An 18,730-nucleotide genomic window follows, 5' to 3' on the forward strand; every position below is an offset into this window, starting at 1 on the left:
GAGAAGTAGAGACGGGGACAGTAGAGGGGCTGGCAGTGTTCAGGGGCCGTCAGGGTTCCAGCCCCCTGGTTTACTCTTCTAAGAGCCCTGCTGTCAGTGTAAGGAAGAAAGCCTCATGTGGTATGGTAGACTCCTGCTCATGCAGTAACTGGAATTCATTTCCATAACTCAAACCCAGAGAGTCTTAAAGGAGACCGACGAGATAGCCTTATGTAGTCAGTCTTCTACGTCATGCATCTTCTCACTGAGGGAGTTGTGATGTTTAAAGCCTTGAGGTTGAAAACACACCCCATATACATCCTGGTACAGACACTGAATTATTCTTGGTATTTCCCCAAAATGCCTCTTTTATAATGTTGTTGTTTTAAATAACAGACTGGCTGCCCTGCACCGTGATTTGCTAACTGCCCCGCTCTGCATGCATGACCACACAAACACGGGCTTAACAGCTGCAGATGGGAGGAAATAAGAAAAGTGTGCCCTAGGCAGTCTATGTGGCCGAATGAGGAAAGAACACATAAAGGATGACAAGCAAAGCATCCACTGGCCGGCTGGAGATTGGTTCTGGAAAGGATTCATGCTCGGGGACCACAGAAGGTGGCCTGGAATATGTTCAAGAGAGGCTCTCAAATGCCAAGGGACCGGTAGATGAATGGAAACTCAGCCCACAGAGGCATTAGCTTGCCCGCTCACTGCCATAGGATGTTCTTGTCATTTTATTTCATAAAGGAAGCAATTTTCAGTGTGTGTTTACACCTGCGTGTTATGATTTGAATGTGAACTGTCTCACGGTCTAAACACCTGGTCTCCAGCTGGTGGCACTGTTTTGGAAGGTTCTGGAAATTTTAAGAACCTAGCTGAAAGAAGTAGGTCACTAAGGGTAGGTTTTAATGGTTTATAGGGAGCCTGGGTTCTGGCCCAAGCCCCCTCTGCTTCCTTCTTAGTGCCAGTGAACTGTCAGATGCACCGCATGGCAGCTGCCTCTGTCCAAGCCCTCCACCATGTCTTCCCTCAAACCCGGACCCAAAACAGACTCCCCCCTTCTTCCCTAAGTTGTTTGTGTCTAGTGTTTGGTCACATCAATAAGAAAAGTAACTAGTGCGTGTGTGTCTGTGGTCACTGTGTGTGGGTGAGAGAGAGGAGGGATTTTTTCAAAGAAACCTTTCTGGATGCTTTTATTAGAATTGTCTTTAATTCACATGGCTCTGGCTTTCTACTTTGTGCCATTGAATGCATTTTATTCCTTGTCAACATAACAAACCCACCAGAGCGGCCAAGTTAATACTGGGCACAGGAGCGGATTCATACGTGAACCTTAAACATAATCGCCCTGTTTTTAGTAAACAGTCCCCATCTCCCAGCTTTGTATAAGCTTAATGTGTAAATTTTTAAAAATCTGCCTGAAAACCTTCTGTGAGTGCTGAAGAACAGGTGGAGAGAAGACATGGTTTCTCTGTGTAGCCCTGACTGTCCTGGAACTCACTCTGTAGACCAGGCTGGCCTCGAACTCACAGAGATCTGCCTCCTGAGTGCTGGAATTAAAGGTGTGCACCACCATTGACTGGTCGAAGCAGTATTTTAAAACAAGAGGTGAGCATTTATTTATACTTAAATGATAAAAACAACTGGGCATGGTGGCGCATGCGCTTAATCCCAGCATTCAGGAGGCCCAGGCAGGCAGAGCTCTGTGAGTTCGAGGCCACCCTGGTCTATAGAGCAAGTTCCAGGACAGCCAGGGCTACACCTGGCTTGAACAACAACAACAACAACAACAACAACAACAACAAGATAAAGACAACATGCTGGGAGCTGGAGCAGTGGCTTGGTGGCTAAGGGCACATACTGCTCTTCCACAGGACCCGAGCTCAGTTTTTAGCATCCATGTGAGGTAGCTCACAACTACCTATAACTCAGGTCCAGAGGATCTGATACCCTCTTTGTTCCTCCATGAATACCCTCACATAAGTGGCACATACATGCATTCAGATAGCCTACAGCATGAAAATAAAAAATAAAAATAAATCTTTAAAAACTAGTAATAATAACATGCTAGGTTTGGGATATCGCTCAGTGGTAAAATGTTTGTTACTACAAAATAACCATATTATCTGAAAACTTGGGAAGTCTAGGGAGGACTACCAAAGGAAAACAAAACCAACCTTTCACTAGAAGCAATTGCTGCTAAGACAGGGATGTTTTCTTTTACTTTTTTTTTTTTGGTCTGCCTTCACATATGTGTTTTTACAAACTTATGCTTGCACTACACACCCCATAGCACATCCGTAACACCTGCCTTTCAAGTTCTTTGGGCCTTTTCTCAGTGACAAAATTTTTCTGAAAAGCAAACTTATTTTTTTTAGTCAGGGTTTCTCTGTATAGCCTTGGCTGTCCTGGACTCGCTTTGTAGACCCTGCTGGCCTTGAACTCACAGCAATCCACCTGCCTCCTGAGTGCTGGGATTAAAGGCATAGGCCACCAGGCCCGGCCTAAAAGCAAACTTTTTGTGTTTTGTTTTTTAAATTCTGATTGGTTGGTGCTGGTGCTGTAAGCAACACATTCTACCATGGAGCTACCTGCCTAACCCAAGGCTTTCATTATTTATTTGAGGCTAGGTCTTACTCTGTAGCCTTGGCTAGCCTGGAACTCACAGCAGTATGCCTACCTTTACCTCCCAAGCCCTGGGATTAAAGGTGTACCCCACCGCATCCAAGATCTTTAAATCCCTGCATATTTCCTCCTGTCCCGATAACTGCGTTCACCCAGTAAACGGAGTGCATGCCTGTTGGGCCCGTGATGGGGACGATACAGTGTTGAGCAAAACCAAAGATGGACTTAGTGTCCCTTCAGAGACAAAAGCAATAAAAAGAGATGAAAATGAAGTACAAGTGTTTGGTTTGTTTTTTTTTTTTCAAGACAGAGTTTCTCTGTGTAGCCCTGGCTGTCCTGGATTCACTTTGTAGACCAGGCTGGCCTTGAACTCACAGAGATCCCCGCCTCTGCCTCCCAGCCCAGCTGAAGTTCAAGTTTTTAAATAGATTAGGCGGTCAATTAGACTCTCTATCTTTGGTTATACAGAAAGGAGAGCTGGGCTGTCATCTTGGGCTGCAAGAAACACTAGAACATACTGGTGGAATGGTGAGATGGAGGCAAACTATGAACGTGATGATGACTGAGGACCCTAAAATTCAATAGACTCAGGCTTGAAGCCTTGCGTATCTGAGGAAACCTCAACTGCCAATCAAACGCCACACTTTCATTTTACTACTTGGGCCTGGCACAACAGGATACACCTGTCATCACCGGACTGGGGTGTTAGAGGCAAAAGGACCATAATGTCAAGGCCAGCCTCAGTTCTTTAACCAATGTGAAGCCAACATGAGCTACATGAGACCCTGCCTCAAACAAACCAAACTCTTGTGGGGTGCTTCTTAGTAAAAACCCAGGAGGAGATTGTGTGCTTGCTGCTCTGCAAAGCTGACCCTGCCTGGGGCTAACAGTGCTAGTGGTGTAGTACTGCCAACAGCCTCACGGAGGCAGCAAAGGACTGAGAAGGCAGAGAGGGACGGTCAGCAGGGTGCTAGCTGTTGGAAGCCCCAGGAAGATACAGCTTGGCTACAGTCAGCCTTGAATTGGGGTGTTAGAATAGTTTTGATGCAATGCTGGAGTGGAGATAAGTTAGACACAAGTAAGGGATTTGATGAGGGAAATACCTTTAAAAAGTAACGTCTATCATGACTGGGTCTGTATTTGTCGCGCTCCGTGTGGGAGCCACCAGCCACAAAGGGAAGTTAACTGAACTGAACTGGGTACACCTTGAGTGTAAAACATGCCAGATTTTTACTTACTACATAAAATGAGTATAAAACGTCTCATTCACATTTTCAGGTGATTGCAGTGTCCAAATGGTGGATTGAATAAAGTATACAACTAAGTTAATTTCCTTTTTGTTTTACTTTTTTTTTTTTAAATGGAGCTAAAGGAAATTATTTTAAGATGTGAGTTTCATCATATTTCTGTTGCTCAAGACTGGTTCTAAAAATAGTCCAGTTTTTGTATCCCAACTGTATTTCTTGATTTAAAAATCCTTTCTGAGGAGCTGGAGAGATGGCTCAACAGTGAGGATCACTTAGTGCTCTCACAGAAGACCGAGGTTTGATTCCTGTACCCATAGCATGGCCCACAGACATCCATAACCTCCAGTTCCAGGGAATCTGACGTCCTCTTCCGATTTCTCACAGCAGCAGCCATGTGCGTGGTACACACACTCAGTGTAACGAAAACACTTATACACAACACTGTAAGTCTATATTATGCCTGAGGAGCTGGAGACATTGCTCAGTAGTTAAACACGCGTGCTGCACATCCTGAGGACCCATGTTAGGATTCCATTACCCACATCAAATGGCTCAGAACTGCCTATAATTCCAGCTCCCAGGTACCTAATGCCTTCTTCTGACCTCCAAGGCCGTGCACACGTGTGCGCACGCGTGCACACACACACAGAGACATGTGCACATACACTTACACAGACACCCACCTGAACACAAAGAAATAAAAATAAACAAATAAACATTACTACTAAAAGAAATTTCTGTGAGATAACACTTTCAGTTTCTTTCTTATTTAGAATGGGAACACATTCTGAAATCATAGCATTGGCTTGGTTATTCAGTCTCTGAGACTTGTAACACTTGATTTTTTAAAAAGTGCTTTTCTTGGCCTTCCATGGACTCTCTCTCCAGGGGTGTTAACAAAGGATCGAATCCTCCATTTTCTTGAAAATCTATGGAACAAGAGGGCGAACGATCATGATTATGGCCTTTAAATAAACAGGGATGATCTCACACATGGTTTTACCAAGGACCTTGTGCATGTAAAACAGAATTAGCTCCGGAAATGAGAGGTTTGAATACTGCACAGTGGATTCCTGAAGGTGACACTGACCATAACTTTAAGATTGTTCTAAGATAAATGCTAGATCATCTTCATCCAATCATTTTTAATTTTGAAATATTTCTCATACTTATTTATATGCAGGTGTCTATATTTGTATGAATATATGTATGTACTAGAGAGGACACTGGATTTCCTGGAGCTGGAGTTACAGGTGATTGTGCACCCCCCAGTGTAAGCTCTGGGAACTGAACTCGCGTCCTCTAGTGGGGCAGGAAGCGTTCTGTACCGCTCAGCCAATTCTTCAGTCCCTTCACCTTCAGTCTTACCTGAGCCTGGAAGACTGTGGGATGGAATCACTGGCTCAAATTTACCTCTATGTAAACAGGCCACGCTGGACCAGTTAAGCCTTTGGCAATGAGACTCAAACATTTGTCATACGCAGCCATGTTTGATGACCTGTGCCAGATAGTGAGAGGGCGTATTAGTCAGCCTGCCTGGCTTCCAGTCACAGCCCAGCCATTCTTTATCCAATTGTCCACGGGGTGTGAATAAAGCAATGCGTGAAAACCACTTAAAGGAAGGTCGGTGTGGAGTCAGTTCTATAGGAACTGCTCTTAACTCCAAGTGTCTTGTTGTTTTATTTGCTTTTGAGACTGGGTCCCGCCATATAGCTCTAACTGGTCTAGAACTCACTATGTAGACCACCAGGCAAGGGGGCGAACCCATCTCAAATGTCTGTTAGTTTGCTTCTCTCTCTCTTTCCCTCTCTCTCTCTCTCTCTCTCTCTCTGTGTGTGTGTGTGTGTGTGTGTGTGTGTTTCAAGATAGGATTTGTCCTGGACCCACCTGGCCTCTACCTCCAGAGTGCTGGGATTAAAGGCGTGCACTACCACACAGGGCCCTACAAGTATTCTTTTTTTTTTTTTTTTTTTTTTCGTTTGTGGTTTTGTTTTGCTTTATTTTGTTTTGGCTGGGTTTTTGTTGATGGTGGTGGTGGAGTGCTTGCTTGTTTTAAGACACTGTAGTCTAAGCTGGCCTCTAATGACCAACTGCTATTCTCCCGTTTCTGCCTCCTGAGTTCTGGCATTACAGTTACCATACCCAGTGCCGCGAGTGTTACATTCTCACAAGTGTGATTAAAACACACCAAAGAAGTATGCACACCTGCCTCGGCCCTTGAAGTTATTTTCTTTCTTGTATCTCTGCCCTCAAGAGTCATAATATACGGAGACTAGGAGCCGTGTCATTCCTGCGCAGCTCTGGTACCCAGCACCTAGGGCAGCTGATTGGTGCTCCGTTGGGCATCAGCGCTGGGAGACTCTGATCTCTAAAGCCCCATCTCCCTCCCCACCAGCGAAGTGGTTTAAGGTCTGCGCACGGCGCATGCGAACGGCTGCGGCGTGTTCCCGCCAGAGGGCAGCAGCGGGCATTCGGTCCGGGGGCCTGCGACGCCGCACGTCAGACCGGACGCCCCGCCCGGTGACCGTGACCGTGACGGAGGACTGCGAAGAGGCCGCTGCGCGGCGGGAGCGATGGGGGAGGAGGCGGCGGGGGTGCGGACCGAGCTGGTGCGCGAGGCGGAGGTCAGCCTGCTGGAGTGCAAGGTGTGCTTCGAGAGGTTCGGCCACCGGCAGCAGAGGCGCCCGCGCAACCTACCCTGCGGCCACGTGGTCTGCCTGGCCTGCGTGGCCGCGCTCGCGCACCCGCGGACGCTGGCCCTCGAGTGTCCCTTCTGCAGGCGGGCCTGCCGAGCCTGTAACACCAGCGATTGCCTGCCGGTGCTGCACCTTCTGGAGCTCCTGGGCACCACCCTGCACGCGTCCCCCGCTGCCCTCAGCGCCACCCCCTGTGCACCCGGGGCTCTCACCTGCCACCACGCCTTTGGCGGGTGGGGGACCCTGGTGAACCCCACGGGACTTGCACTGTGCCCCAAGACCGGGCGTGTAGTGGTCGTGCACGACGGTAAAAGGCGGGTCAAGATCTTTGACTCTGGAGGAGGAGGCGCACATCAGTTTGGAGAGAAGGGGGACGCAGCGCAAGACGTGAAGTACCCACTGGACGTCGCTGTCACCAATGACTGCCACGTGGTTGTCACCGACGCTGGCGACCGCTCCCTCAAAGTGTTTGATTTCTTTGGCCAGATCAAGCTGGTTGTGGGAAAGCAGTTTTCCCTGCCTTGGGGTGTGGAGATCACGCCTCAGAACCAGGTCCTGGTGACTGACGCAGAGGCGGGGACCTTGCACCTGCTGGAAGTGGATTTCCCCGAAGGGGTCCTTCGGAGGATTGAGAGATTGCAAGCTCAGCTGTGCAATCCCCGTGGGGTGGCTGTGTCTTGCCCCACCGGGGCCGTCGCGGTCCTAGAGCATCCCTTGGGGATGGCAGGCTGTGTCAACACAAGGGTGAAAGTGTTCAACTCCACTATGCAGCTGATTGGCCAGGTGGATAGCTTCGGGCTGAACCTCCTCTTTCCCTCCAAAATAACTGCCTCCGCCGTGGCCTTCGATCACCAAGGAAACGTGATTGTTGCTGATACCTCCGGGCCGGCCATCATCTGCTTGGGGAAGCCTGAGGAGTTCCCAGCCCTGAAGCCAATGGTTACGCATGGTCTTTCCCGCCCTGTGGCGCTGGCCTTCACCAAGGAGAATTCTCTTCTGGTGCTGGATACTGCATCCCATTCTATAAAAGTCTTTAAAGTGATGGAGGGTAATGGAGGGTGATGGGGATGCTGGGGCCTGGAGTCCGAAGTCCTGTTGTGAATTGCACCCTGGGCGAGTCAGTTATCACTCATCCATCCAGGCAGGGATAGTGTTAACTGCCTGGCACAAGTACCAGATTTGAGGCAGTAATAACTGCCTAATAAGACTAATAATTAACTTTGTCATTTAGTGAATGCCTATTCCCGATGTTAAGAAATGTGCAAATCTTAGTTCAGTTGCTCCTTAACACACAGTGGTGTAATTTTTATTATTAGTCCCATTTTAGAGATGGGAAAACAGACCCAAAGAATTTAATATGTTTTATTCAGAGATGTATATACTGGGACAGTCACAGATTGAACTCAATTCTCACTTCAAACCACGTGCTCTTAAATACGATACCAGGTGTCAAAAAAAAAAAAAAGTCATCGGGTCTTAAGTATGCTCTGCGCGTATAAGTAGCCAATTGATGAAGCGCACAAAGAGACAAAGAAAGGGGTCTCCATGGAATCTTTTAAGAGAGGGGATTTGGTTTGGTGTTAGTCACCTTCACCTGTGAGCTCCCCCAAGGGCAGAGTAGAAGGATTATTATCAATCCCAAGATTTGAACAAGAAACAAAGTTGAGCTCTTTCCTTGTAAGACAAAGGTTGCCTGGATGTTAGTGTGTGTCAGTGATCCCAGCACTTGGGAAGTGGAGGCAGGAGGTTCAGTGTCACCTACCTAGTAAGGTTGAGGCTTGGCTGAGCCTGTGAAGTGTTCTCATCCCCCTCCCCCTCCCCCTCCCTCTCCCTCTTCCCCTCCCTCTCCCCCTGCCCCTCCCCCTTCCCTCCCCGTCCTCCACAGGCACAGGGGACGTTCCCTAAGTGATGTGTTGTGAAAAGCCTGCAGAGCTACTGTATGCTAGGACCGTGGGCAGATGAGATTCCTGTGTTCGTTCGATGTCTCCCTCAGCTCATTCATGGCGGAAGTGATTTTTTTGCTTCCTGTGTGGTAAATCTCTGCTGCCGGAAGCACCTTGTGATGGGGATCTTCTCTGTGCCATTTAAAATGAGATTCAAACACTGTGTTCTCAATAAACAGTTGCCTCGTCCTTTCAGAACTGTCTAGAACTGAAACGTACACAGCCTTGACCAAACGCAAGGGCTCCTTGAGGTTGTAATTAAGGAAAGGAATAGGAGGGCATTTCGGGTGACAATCCTGACTCACTTCATAGACCAGGCTGGCCTCAAACTCAGAGATCCGCCTGCCTCTGCCTCCCGAGTGCTGGGATGAAAGGCGTGGGCCACCACGCCTAGCTCCAAAGAGTTTTGGATAGTGATGATGCGTCCACTGAAGATTGCCTCAAAAGTATGAGTGAGGCATCTTCCAAAAGACAGGAGCGCTGACATTAGGAGCCCAAGGTGAAAGCCTAGCTGCCATGCCAGACCATAAAAGTCCATGTTGCTTGTTGTTGTTGTTGTTGTTTTGTGTGTTTGTTTATTGTGTGGGTGTGGGTGCACATGCCGTCATGTGTGTCGGGGTCAGAGGACGACTTGTGAGTGAGCCTGTTCTTTTCTGCACCCCATCTGGGTCCCAGATGTTGAACTCAGGCTTGGTAGCAAGCATCTTCACTTGCTAATCATCTTCCTCCCCCCCCCCCCCCAACTATTGCTTTCACCGCTTCCATCACGTAATATCAATAGTAGCATTTTGAGTACCCCACAACACCACTGGTCCTAACAGGAACTTGGGTGGTTGATTCTTTCTCCCTCACCCCATAGCCTTCTACTGGGTATTGCAGCACACACCTCTAATCCTCAGGCCAGCTTAGGCTACATAGTTAGACCCTGCCTCAAAAAAAAAAATCAAATAAATTATCACCCGTAGACCAGTGACTTCACAGCTACTTTGAATGTTAAGCAGCGAAACTTCTCCAGGCGATGAGATGCGAGCTCAATTTTAAGGAAGGTCACCATGGGTGGACACTAGAATGAGTTCCTTCAGAACATGACATGTAAATAATGCTAGTGTTCAATGACCCAATTAAAAAGATTTTAAAAATACATTATCAATCACATCTTTTAAGCTTCTAAAACATTTTAAACTTTATTTTTATTTCATGTGCATTGCTGTTTTGCCTCCGTGAATGCCTGTGAGGGGTGTTGGATCCTTTGGACCTGGAGTTACAGTTGTGAGTTGCCGTGTGAACTACATCTCCGGCATCTACCAAGGGCTTTGATTAGACTAGGAATGTGGACTGGAGAGATGACCTGGCTATTAAAGGCTGGGCTCACAAGCGACAAGAAAGGCTCCGGCTGTGGCTACAGATTAGCCTGGGGTGGTCAGATTTTTCTTTAAAACAAACAAACAAACAACAAGAAGATGAAACAAAAAACTGAACAAAGGAATCCAATTTGCCTCTTGTCCTTGAGATCTGGATTTTTAGAAAGATGGAGCAAATGGAGGGTGGTGGAAAGTTAAGCCCTGGGAACAAGGCAGATCACAAGGAGAAGTCTCTAGGCAGAGAAAAGAAACCTAGTGGAGGATGAATTGGAAGGCCAGAAAGGTGGCCCAGCCAATGAAGACACTTGTCACCAAGCCTAACTGCCTGAGTCAGATCCCCAGGACCCACACGATGGAAGGAGAGGCCCAACTTCTGCAAGTTGTTCTCTGACCTCTATATCTGTGCTGTGGTGTGTGCGCCATTAATTAAAACCATGGTATTCCAGAAAGCATCCAATGCACTTACCCCCACCCTTCTACCCTAGTTACTCCAGCTACCCCTTCTACCTCAGCTACTCATTCCACCCCAGCTACCCCTTCTACCTCAGCTACTCATTCCACCCCAGCTACCCCTTCTACCTCAGCTACCCCTTCCACCCCAGCCTAGCATCATAGCACACTATGACATGTAGGCCATCGCCTCTCATGGAAGAGCAGACTAGATGCCTCAGCTCTTTGCTTCCCTTTGGTATCACAAGAGAATACCATACTGCATCTATCTTAAGGTCAAACTTCAAAACTGGACCTTTTCCTGAATATATAACACTCTTATAGGATCATAAAGTAGAAAAATCATCAATGGACCCATTGGTAGAAAAATCACAAAATGCAGCTGGGCGTGGTGGCACACGCCTGGAATCCCAGCACTCGGGAGGCAGAGGCAGATGGATCTCTGTGAATTTGAGGTCAGCCTGGTCTATAAAGCAAGTCCAGGACACAGAAAAGCACTGTCTCAAAAAAACAAAACAAAACAAAACAAAACAAAAAACCTTCCCTGGTTACTCCAGCTTGTGTGGAATTTTCTGCTTATTGCAAAGAAAGTTTCTAACAAAAGTTATACCTTTCTCTTAACTGTGTGTTACCACCTAGGTGGTCCTCAAACTTGTAATCCTCCTGTCTTTGCTGCTTCCCAAGTGTGGCAATTTCCACACTCAGCTCAAAAGTCATACTGTTCAGTTGATCTGTTTGCAGAAATTTGGACTTAAACCTACAAGTTTTGGTGCCAAGAATAAAAAAAAACCTAACCCTGAAGGGAGTAAACATTCCCGTGAACACATCGACAATTCTGGTGTCCCTGAGACTGGCACAAGTGGAAACTCTTATGCCATGGGGGCTGAATACTTAAGTTATAAAATGAGACACACTGATCTTCCTACATTGGCAAAGGTAAATATAAATACTAACAATATGCTCTCATTGTGAGCTGGAAGCCAAATTACATTTTGAGTATTTGGAGGTTTTCCTCAACTCAGCGATGACACATTTTAAGAAAATTGTGGTGACATACACCTATAATCCTAGCACTTGGGAAACTGAGGCAGGAGAACCTTAATTTCCAAGCCAGCTTGGACTGCAAAGTGAGACTCAGTCTCAAACAGACCGAAACATACAAAAACGTAGGCCAAGCTGAAATGTCTTTAAAGGCTATGAAGAACAGATTTCATTTTCTACCAGCTTTTAATTAGAACATAATCCATCACGAAATATATTTGTACTGTTCAAAGCTGTATCTTTTGTGCCCGACACACTGAGACATTCGGGTCTACTTCTTGAATAAAGACATTTTCTAGACCCTATTTTCTACTCACTGATAAAAAGTGAGGTGGTTCAGGCAGCTGGGACCTTGGAGATGTCTAAGGTGATCAGTGCTGGCTTTGCTGGGTGATTAGGGGACAAAAAGGCATTGTGGTGGCTTTGCGGTAGCCTGGGTTGGCTTTGTGGGAAGAGCTTTGTGTTCATAGTTGCCACCCTTTCCTATCCTCACCCACGTGCTAGGATGTTGACATCCTGGAGCTCCTGAGTCTCACATCCTTGGTCAACCCTTGGACCACCAGAGGTGGCACCGCTGGCTAACTCTCCCATGTCAAACAGCTCCGGAGGCAGAAGGAACCCGGAGTTTAAGCACTGCTGAAGTCACCTCCAAGTTAATTTTAGTTAATAATGGGTGTACAAAGTGGCTTCTGCCTTCCCCAGGAATGAACCACATAGGAAGCTTGGCCACAGGCATTTGCTGACTCCAGGTTGCAAAAATAATGCATAGTGTATCCATTACTGTAGGTGACAAACAGTCCCTATTTTACTGAAAAGTGATGGCATTATAGGGACTAATCTCCTGGCAAGAGGTCTTAACCAAATAATGACATAAAAGCAGCTACAGAGAAAATCAAAAGTCATTTACAAAACGTTTTTAGATGACCATGTGAAATTGTGCTTCAAACCACTCAGTTTTAGGAATGGAAAGAAATTCCAACAGTTTCAATTACTCTGTACTCAGCTCCAAATGAGGCCTATAGAAATAGAAAACTGACTGAGGTCACACAGTTAAGGAAGGATTAACTAGGAATAGGCTCCAATGGGACCCATCTAGTGGGAGAGGATTTGAAAGTCAATGGCTGAGAACACACACACACACACACACACGCACACGCACACGCACACGCACACGCACAGGCACAGGCACACGCACACACACCTGTTCTTGATCTTTGCAAATTGCCCTAAGTGAACATTCATTGTTTCATAGCATCTGCTGCCATGTCTTAGTGTTTGCTTCCCAAATAACATACAAGTTTGTACACACAGTGGCCCAAGAAAGCATTGCTATTTCCTGCAGTGACTGGTTTTACCATAACCCTGAGGTCACTCTCAAGCCATGTAAGCCATATGGGCCCAGAAGCATAGGGTTCAGTCCCTACAGGTACCAATTCCATCCCATGGTCATCAAATATCATCTGTGCTCATTTTGTCACAGAAAGGAGCCCATGGCTGCAAGAAGCCCATGAAAGATCATAATGTGACTAACATGTCGCCATGTTCATGTGACTTTAGAAAGCAATCGTTTGTGTGATCTTTACAACAGCTCTTTAAGTAGCCAAGATTTCTCAAGTTGGATTTTTAGATGTAGAAACTGGGGCTGACAGAAATTGAGTGGCCTGCTCAAGATGACACAGCTGAAGCCTGGTATTTTTTATTTGGGAGAATGAGCATTTTTATTTATTTGTTTCTTTATTTATTTATATTTATTTCAAGTGTAGGGATGTGTATCTGCATGTTCATCTGTGCACCTTGAGTGTGCAGTGCCCATAGAGGTACCAGAAGAGGGCGCTGAATCACCTAGGACTGAAGGTTGTGATGGTTGTGAGTTGCCATGTGGGTGCTGGAAATTGAACCGTGGTCCTCTGGAAGAGCAACCAGTGCTCTTAACCATGGATCCATCTTTCTAACCCAGAGAACGACTGTTTTTTTTTTTAAACCCCTTGCCCACGAAGGTGATTTCTTGTTCACCCAAGGTTGGGCATCACTTCTGTGCCCAACAAACGTAGAGCCTAAGTTTCCCTTCATGGTGTCACCTCCACTATGTTCTCCATTCCCATCTACCCCAGGGGTGTTTAAGGGGAGGAAGGGGGCCCCCCGCCTCTGCAGGACTCAGAGCCTAAGCTCACAGTGAAAACAGTCACTCCACTTCTGAGTGCTGCGTGATCTGCACAGTGGTCTTTGACAAACACACACAGAGAGAGAGAGAGAGAGAGAGAGAGAGAGAGAGAGAGAGGAGCTCCCAATATGAACAGTGTGCTTATGAGCTGGAAGATCTTCCAGCTTGGAGAAGAGGGTTCATGATGGGAATCACATTCAGTGAATTCCTCTAAGTCAACTGCTTTCATTGTGAAAAAAAAAATGAAATGAGCTAGCTTTCAGAATTGCCAGTATTCTGTAGTTTTCTAACCAGACTACTGTGTAGGGCAGACTCAACAGATTAGTGCCAAATGATAGACCAAGGGACACCTCTCTTTCCAGACTTGGAGGCCCCAAAGTAATCTTCTAGTTCATCCTCTTGTCACCTAAAAGGACCAGAAACAATAGAATGCACATGTATGTATGTATGTATGTATGTATGTATGTATGTATGTATGTATGTATGATAAGAGGAGATTTGTAGAATGGTTTACACCAGAGGATTTGCGTAGGCCAATGGCAGTCATCTGCAGACTCTAGAGGAAGAGAAATCATAGCAGCTTACTTAGTCCATGAAGCCTGGACAGTCCCAGTCTGTTATTGAAGGCCTAAAGGAATGCTGGAGAGCTGCCTGTACTCAATTTGCTTTGGAAGGTGAAAGAAGCAGCAGTATGAGGCAGCTGCAGCAGCAGCAGAAGCAACAGCAGGGTAGATGCACTCAGGAAGGAGTGGAAGCAGGCAGGCAGGCAACACTACTTTTCCTTGGACCTTTTCATATCTGGGCCACCTGTTGGAAAGCGCTGCCCACTCTGAGAGCTAATCCTCTCCCTTAGTTAATCCTCTTTGGAAGGAAGCTCACAGGCACACCGGATGCGATCTTCTAGGTGATTCCATCCAAAATCAAGATTAGCTATCACGGTTGTTTTCCTGGTGGTTATTTATTTATCCTCACCCCCACCCCGACACACTATAGAAGAAACATGTTTATTGTAGCATTGGAAAATGCAGCTAAGCATAAAGAAAATGCAGCTAAGCATATTTTTGCATTGAGTTGATTGCTGCCAGCCCAGGATTAACATTCTTAGAAATCACGTCATATACCCAAATTTCGTTAAAACAGTCAACACATCCATAAGCCACAAATTCTTCTGCCAAAAAGGAGATTTAAGGGACATGCAACTAACCACGGGAGGCAAAGCTCTGTGGGGATAGGAGAGATCACTAAGTCAGCAGACATCTGCCCTCCTCATGTCCCACTCCTCTGCAGCTCAGCAGGATCATGTGACCAGTTCTTCCTGAGATGTGAGAGGACAGGAAGAAAGAAGACAAAAGTGATGCAGACACAGATAGAAGGTGAGTTGAGCTGAGCGCTCATGTTTCATAATGCAAGCACTGAAATCTGCACAGACGAAATACTGTGCTTGGGTTTTGCAGGGAACTTAAACGAGCTAACATAACACTAGTCTTGCCATTGGTGAAAACTTGGCATCAAGAGGGAAGTTTGGTCTAGTTTATGTGTTCAGGATTGCGCCCACCCCTCATCCCCGCCCCACTCCTGTGCCCCTACTAATTCTGCTGAAGGCTGAAGAGAGGTGAGCTCTTTAAACATGTGGAATCAAATGCTGGCAGAGAGAGAGAGAGAGAGAGAGAGAGAGAGAGAGAGAGAGAGAGAGAGAGAGAGAGAGAGAGGGAAACATTTACAGGGTGATGGACGTGATAGACACAGAACTGGTCTAAGCTCTTTGTGGTGGCCCCTCACACCCTCTCCCCAGCCCATGCTTTGCTGAGCAAGGTGTCCCACAGCAGTCTTCCTGTGAGATATGCCACTCCGTGCCATCAAACCACTAACTGATGTACCCAGGCTTTGAAAGGGCGACACAGAAAGCTAATTCTATTACATTTTGAAGTTAATTTCTACATGGCCATAACTAGTGTTTCCTCACAGACACCAAAATAGGAATCTCTTCTGTCAAATCAAAAGTCTGACAATATTTACTTGGTGTATCTACTAGAAATATGCATGGGGAAGGAAGATGGGGACAGTCCAGTGCGACCCTTTGTCCTCTATGGAGGTCTCAGCCATTAGAGCTATCTGTACTAGTCCGATCAAATGAGTCAGAATATGTCTCTCCCTTTAATTTCCAAAATAATTAGTGCAGCATTATTATTACTGTTTCCTAAGTGTTTGGTAGAAGTCACTAGTGAACTCATGCAGTCAGGAATTCTCTTGTTTCCACAATTTTGTTTAATAATGAATTTAATTTCGTTACTACTCAGGGAATCAAGATAGTTTTGGCTTCGTGTTATTTTTGTTTTATAAGGAGTATTTTTCAAAAAAAAAAAAAGGTCTAGTTAAACCAAGTTGTTTAATTTGTGGCTAATAAAGATGCTCACAATATACCCCTTTTATCATTTAAAAATCTGTAGGACCTGCAGTCCTCACTCTTCTCTCATCCCAAAATTGCAGATATATATTTCCTTTATTTTTCCTGATCTGTCTAATAAGGACTTGACTGGTTGTGTTAATTTCAAATAGTGGGTTTTAGCTTTGTTAATTTCCTTCAGGGTTTCTCTGGAACTCTCTCTGTAGACCAGGCTAGTCTCGAACTCACAGAGATCCACCTGCCCCTGCTTCCTCCCAAGTGCTGGGATTAAAGGGGGGCACCACCACCACCTGGATTTTTATATTTCTTATACTTAAGATTTTCTGTGCTAACTTCACAGTTACTTTTCAAAAAGGTCTTATTGCATATATTTAATTTGTGTGTGCGTTTATGTGTGCCATAACACACATATGTGTGTGTTTATGTGTGCCTTGGATCATGTGTGGAAATGAAAGAACAGCTTTCAGGGGTTGTTATTGTCTTCAGGTACATGGGTTCCAGGAATCAATCTCAGGGCACCAGGCTTGACAGGAAGCTCCGTTAGCCACTGAGCCACCTCCCCAGTGCAGCTTTCCTGCTTCTTAAGCATTAGGTCACCAACTAGGGCTTTTTTTTCATGCTGTGCTATGACATGTATGTGTGCATGTATGTACATGTCTATGTATGTATGCAGGAGCTCTTAGTCATGTTGTATATATACATGCACGTGCATATATGTTCATGTGCAGAGGGTGCATATGTAGGTGTTCTGGTTAGAATGGTTTGGGTGTTTGTTTAATTCGTCCCTTGTCATCATGACACAGGCTCGCATCATCTGGGGAGAGGAACCTTAGTTGAGGGAATGCTTCCATTGTATTGACCGTAGGCATGTCTGTGGGGCATTTTCTTGGCACGATGGGCAGTGCCACTCCTCGGCAGGTGGTCCTGGGTGGTGTAAGAAAGTAAGATGATCAAGCCAGTAAGCTACGTTCTTCCATGGTCTCTGCCTCAGTTTCTGCTTGAGTTCCTGCCCTGGCTTCCCTCGATGGTGGACTGTGACGAGGAAATGAAAGCGTAAGAACCTTTTCCTCCTCCGAGTGATTTTTGGTCCTGATGGACAGTGTTTTGAGACAGTGTCTTTCATTGGCCTGGAGATTACCATGTAGGTGAGGCTGGCTGGCCAGACAGTCCCATGGATCCAGTTGCCTCTGTTTCCCCAGAGCTAGGATTATAAGCAAGCACCATTGCATCCAACTTTCTTAGTGGGTCCTGGGGACTTGAACTCAGGTCTTCAAGCTTGTGTGGAGGCACCTCACAGACCGTGTGCTCTTTCCTCAGCCCAGAAATCCCCTCTTGGGGTGGTTCAGCAGCATCCCACCAACCTTGATAAATATTTTGTTCAAAAGCTTTTACTTGATTTTGTTTGTCCTTTGACTTTTGTGTTTTGAGACAGTGTCAGATGCAACCTCGGCCAGCCTTAAACTTGTAGCTGAGGCTGTATTTGAACTCCTGGTCCTCCTGCCTCCAAAGAAATCTTAAAAGCAACTTTTAGCAGAGAATGGTAGAGGTAGCACACCTCTTTTGTCAATCCTCTTGAACAGACTATTTCAAAATGTTACTTAATCTCTAAATATTTGCAACTTCCCTGTGAATTGTATTCACTTCTAATGTAGTAATTAGATTGTATGATTTTTAAAATCATTTTCAATGTGTTAAAATATGCTTAACGAGCTGAGCATGGTGGCCCATGCCTGAAATCCCAGCACTTGGGAGGCAGAGACAGGAAGAGTTCTGTGAGTTCAAGGCCAGCCTGGTCTACAAAGTGAATCCACGACAGCCAAGGCTACACAGAGAAACCCTGTTTCGAAAAAAATTTTTTTAAATATGCTTTATGATTCAGCCTGAGCTCTATCGTCATCAGCTTAGCCTATACACTGGAAGGAATGCACAGCCTGCACTTCTCAATGTCCCTTAAATGCAGCTACACATTACTTAGTGATGGGGACGCATTCTGAGTAATGCATCATTAGGGGATTCTGTTCGTGTTTAAAAAACGCACAGTGTACCCACACAAACTTAGGTCCATCATTTATAGAAGAAACATTTTTTTTAAAGTTCCATCATATGATGTGCCCATACAGCTGAGGATGACCTCGAACTTCTGAGCCTCCTGCCCCTACCCCCCACCCCCATTCTAGGATTTCAGGTGTGAGGTACCATTCCTTGCTTATACCGTGCTGAGGCCTGAACCCACAAATTCCTGGAGGCTAGGCATGTATTGTTTTTAAAATTTATCTGTGTTACCTGTAGGCCCAGCTAACGTTCAATCAAGACACAGACATTTGTTATATTTTAAAATAGCCTTAGTTAACCTGGGGCGGGGCAGATATCAATCCTCTAAACTACTTCCCATAGTGTGGCAGGCATGGGATCCTTGCCTCAATCCCATGCCATCTGTTTCCAATAACTTCTATCAACTACCTCCCATCCATAATCCCAGATACTTGCTGGTGTTCTTCATCCGGATTCTCCATCCACGCCGCCGGCCATGAGCTTCTCCTCCAGCTAACCCATGGTGGCCTTCCTCTCTTCACTTTAGGTCTCTCCTTTCTCCTGGTGGTGGTTCTTCTTCCCAGAATTCCTCTCTCTCCTAGCCCCACCTATCTCCTTTGCCCTGCCCAGGTGGGATGACTTTTTATTAAGTAAAAGCTGAGTCTCACACAGCAAGCAGTAATTAGCATCAAAATACATCAGACCATCCCCCATCAGGCGTGCACTTAGCCCACGGTATTATATCTGCAGCCCTGATGTGGCCTCTTTATGAGATCAAGACACTGTCAG

At 46.0% G+C, this 18,730-nt stretch overlaps 1 protein-coding gene across 1 annotated transcript; it reads left to right on the forward strand.

The window, feature by feature from the left end:
* The first annotated feature begins 6,309 nt into the window (after positions 1–6,309).
* NHLRC1 (NHL repeat containing E3 ubiquitin protein ligase 1) lies at positions 6,310–9,778 on the forward strand. The gene has a single exon (XM_084796255.1). The coding sequence runs from the start codon at positions 6,428–6,430 to the stop codon at positions 7,610–7,612; it is 1,185 nt and encodes a 394-aa protein (XP_084652381.1). The 5' UTR covers positions 6,310–6,427; the 3' UTR covers positions 7,613–9,778.
* The last annotated feature ends 8,952 nt before the right edge of the window (positions 9,779–18,730 follow it).

The sequence above is a fragment of the Acomys minous genome (genome assembly GCF_964271855.1).
Source record: "Acomys minous genome assembly, chromosome: 9".
NCBI classification, from domain to species: domain Eukaryota; kingdom Metazoa; phylum Chordata; class Mammalia; order Rodentia; family Muridae; genus Acomys; species Acomys minous.

Excerpts from the sequence above, each read along its gene's own strand:
- NHLRC1 (XM_084796255.1), top strand. The coding sequence starts at position 6,428 with ATGGGGGAGGAGGCGGCGGGGGTGCGGACCGAGCTGGTGCGCGAGGCG.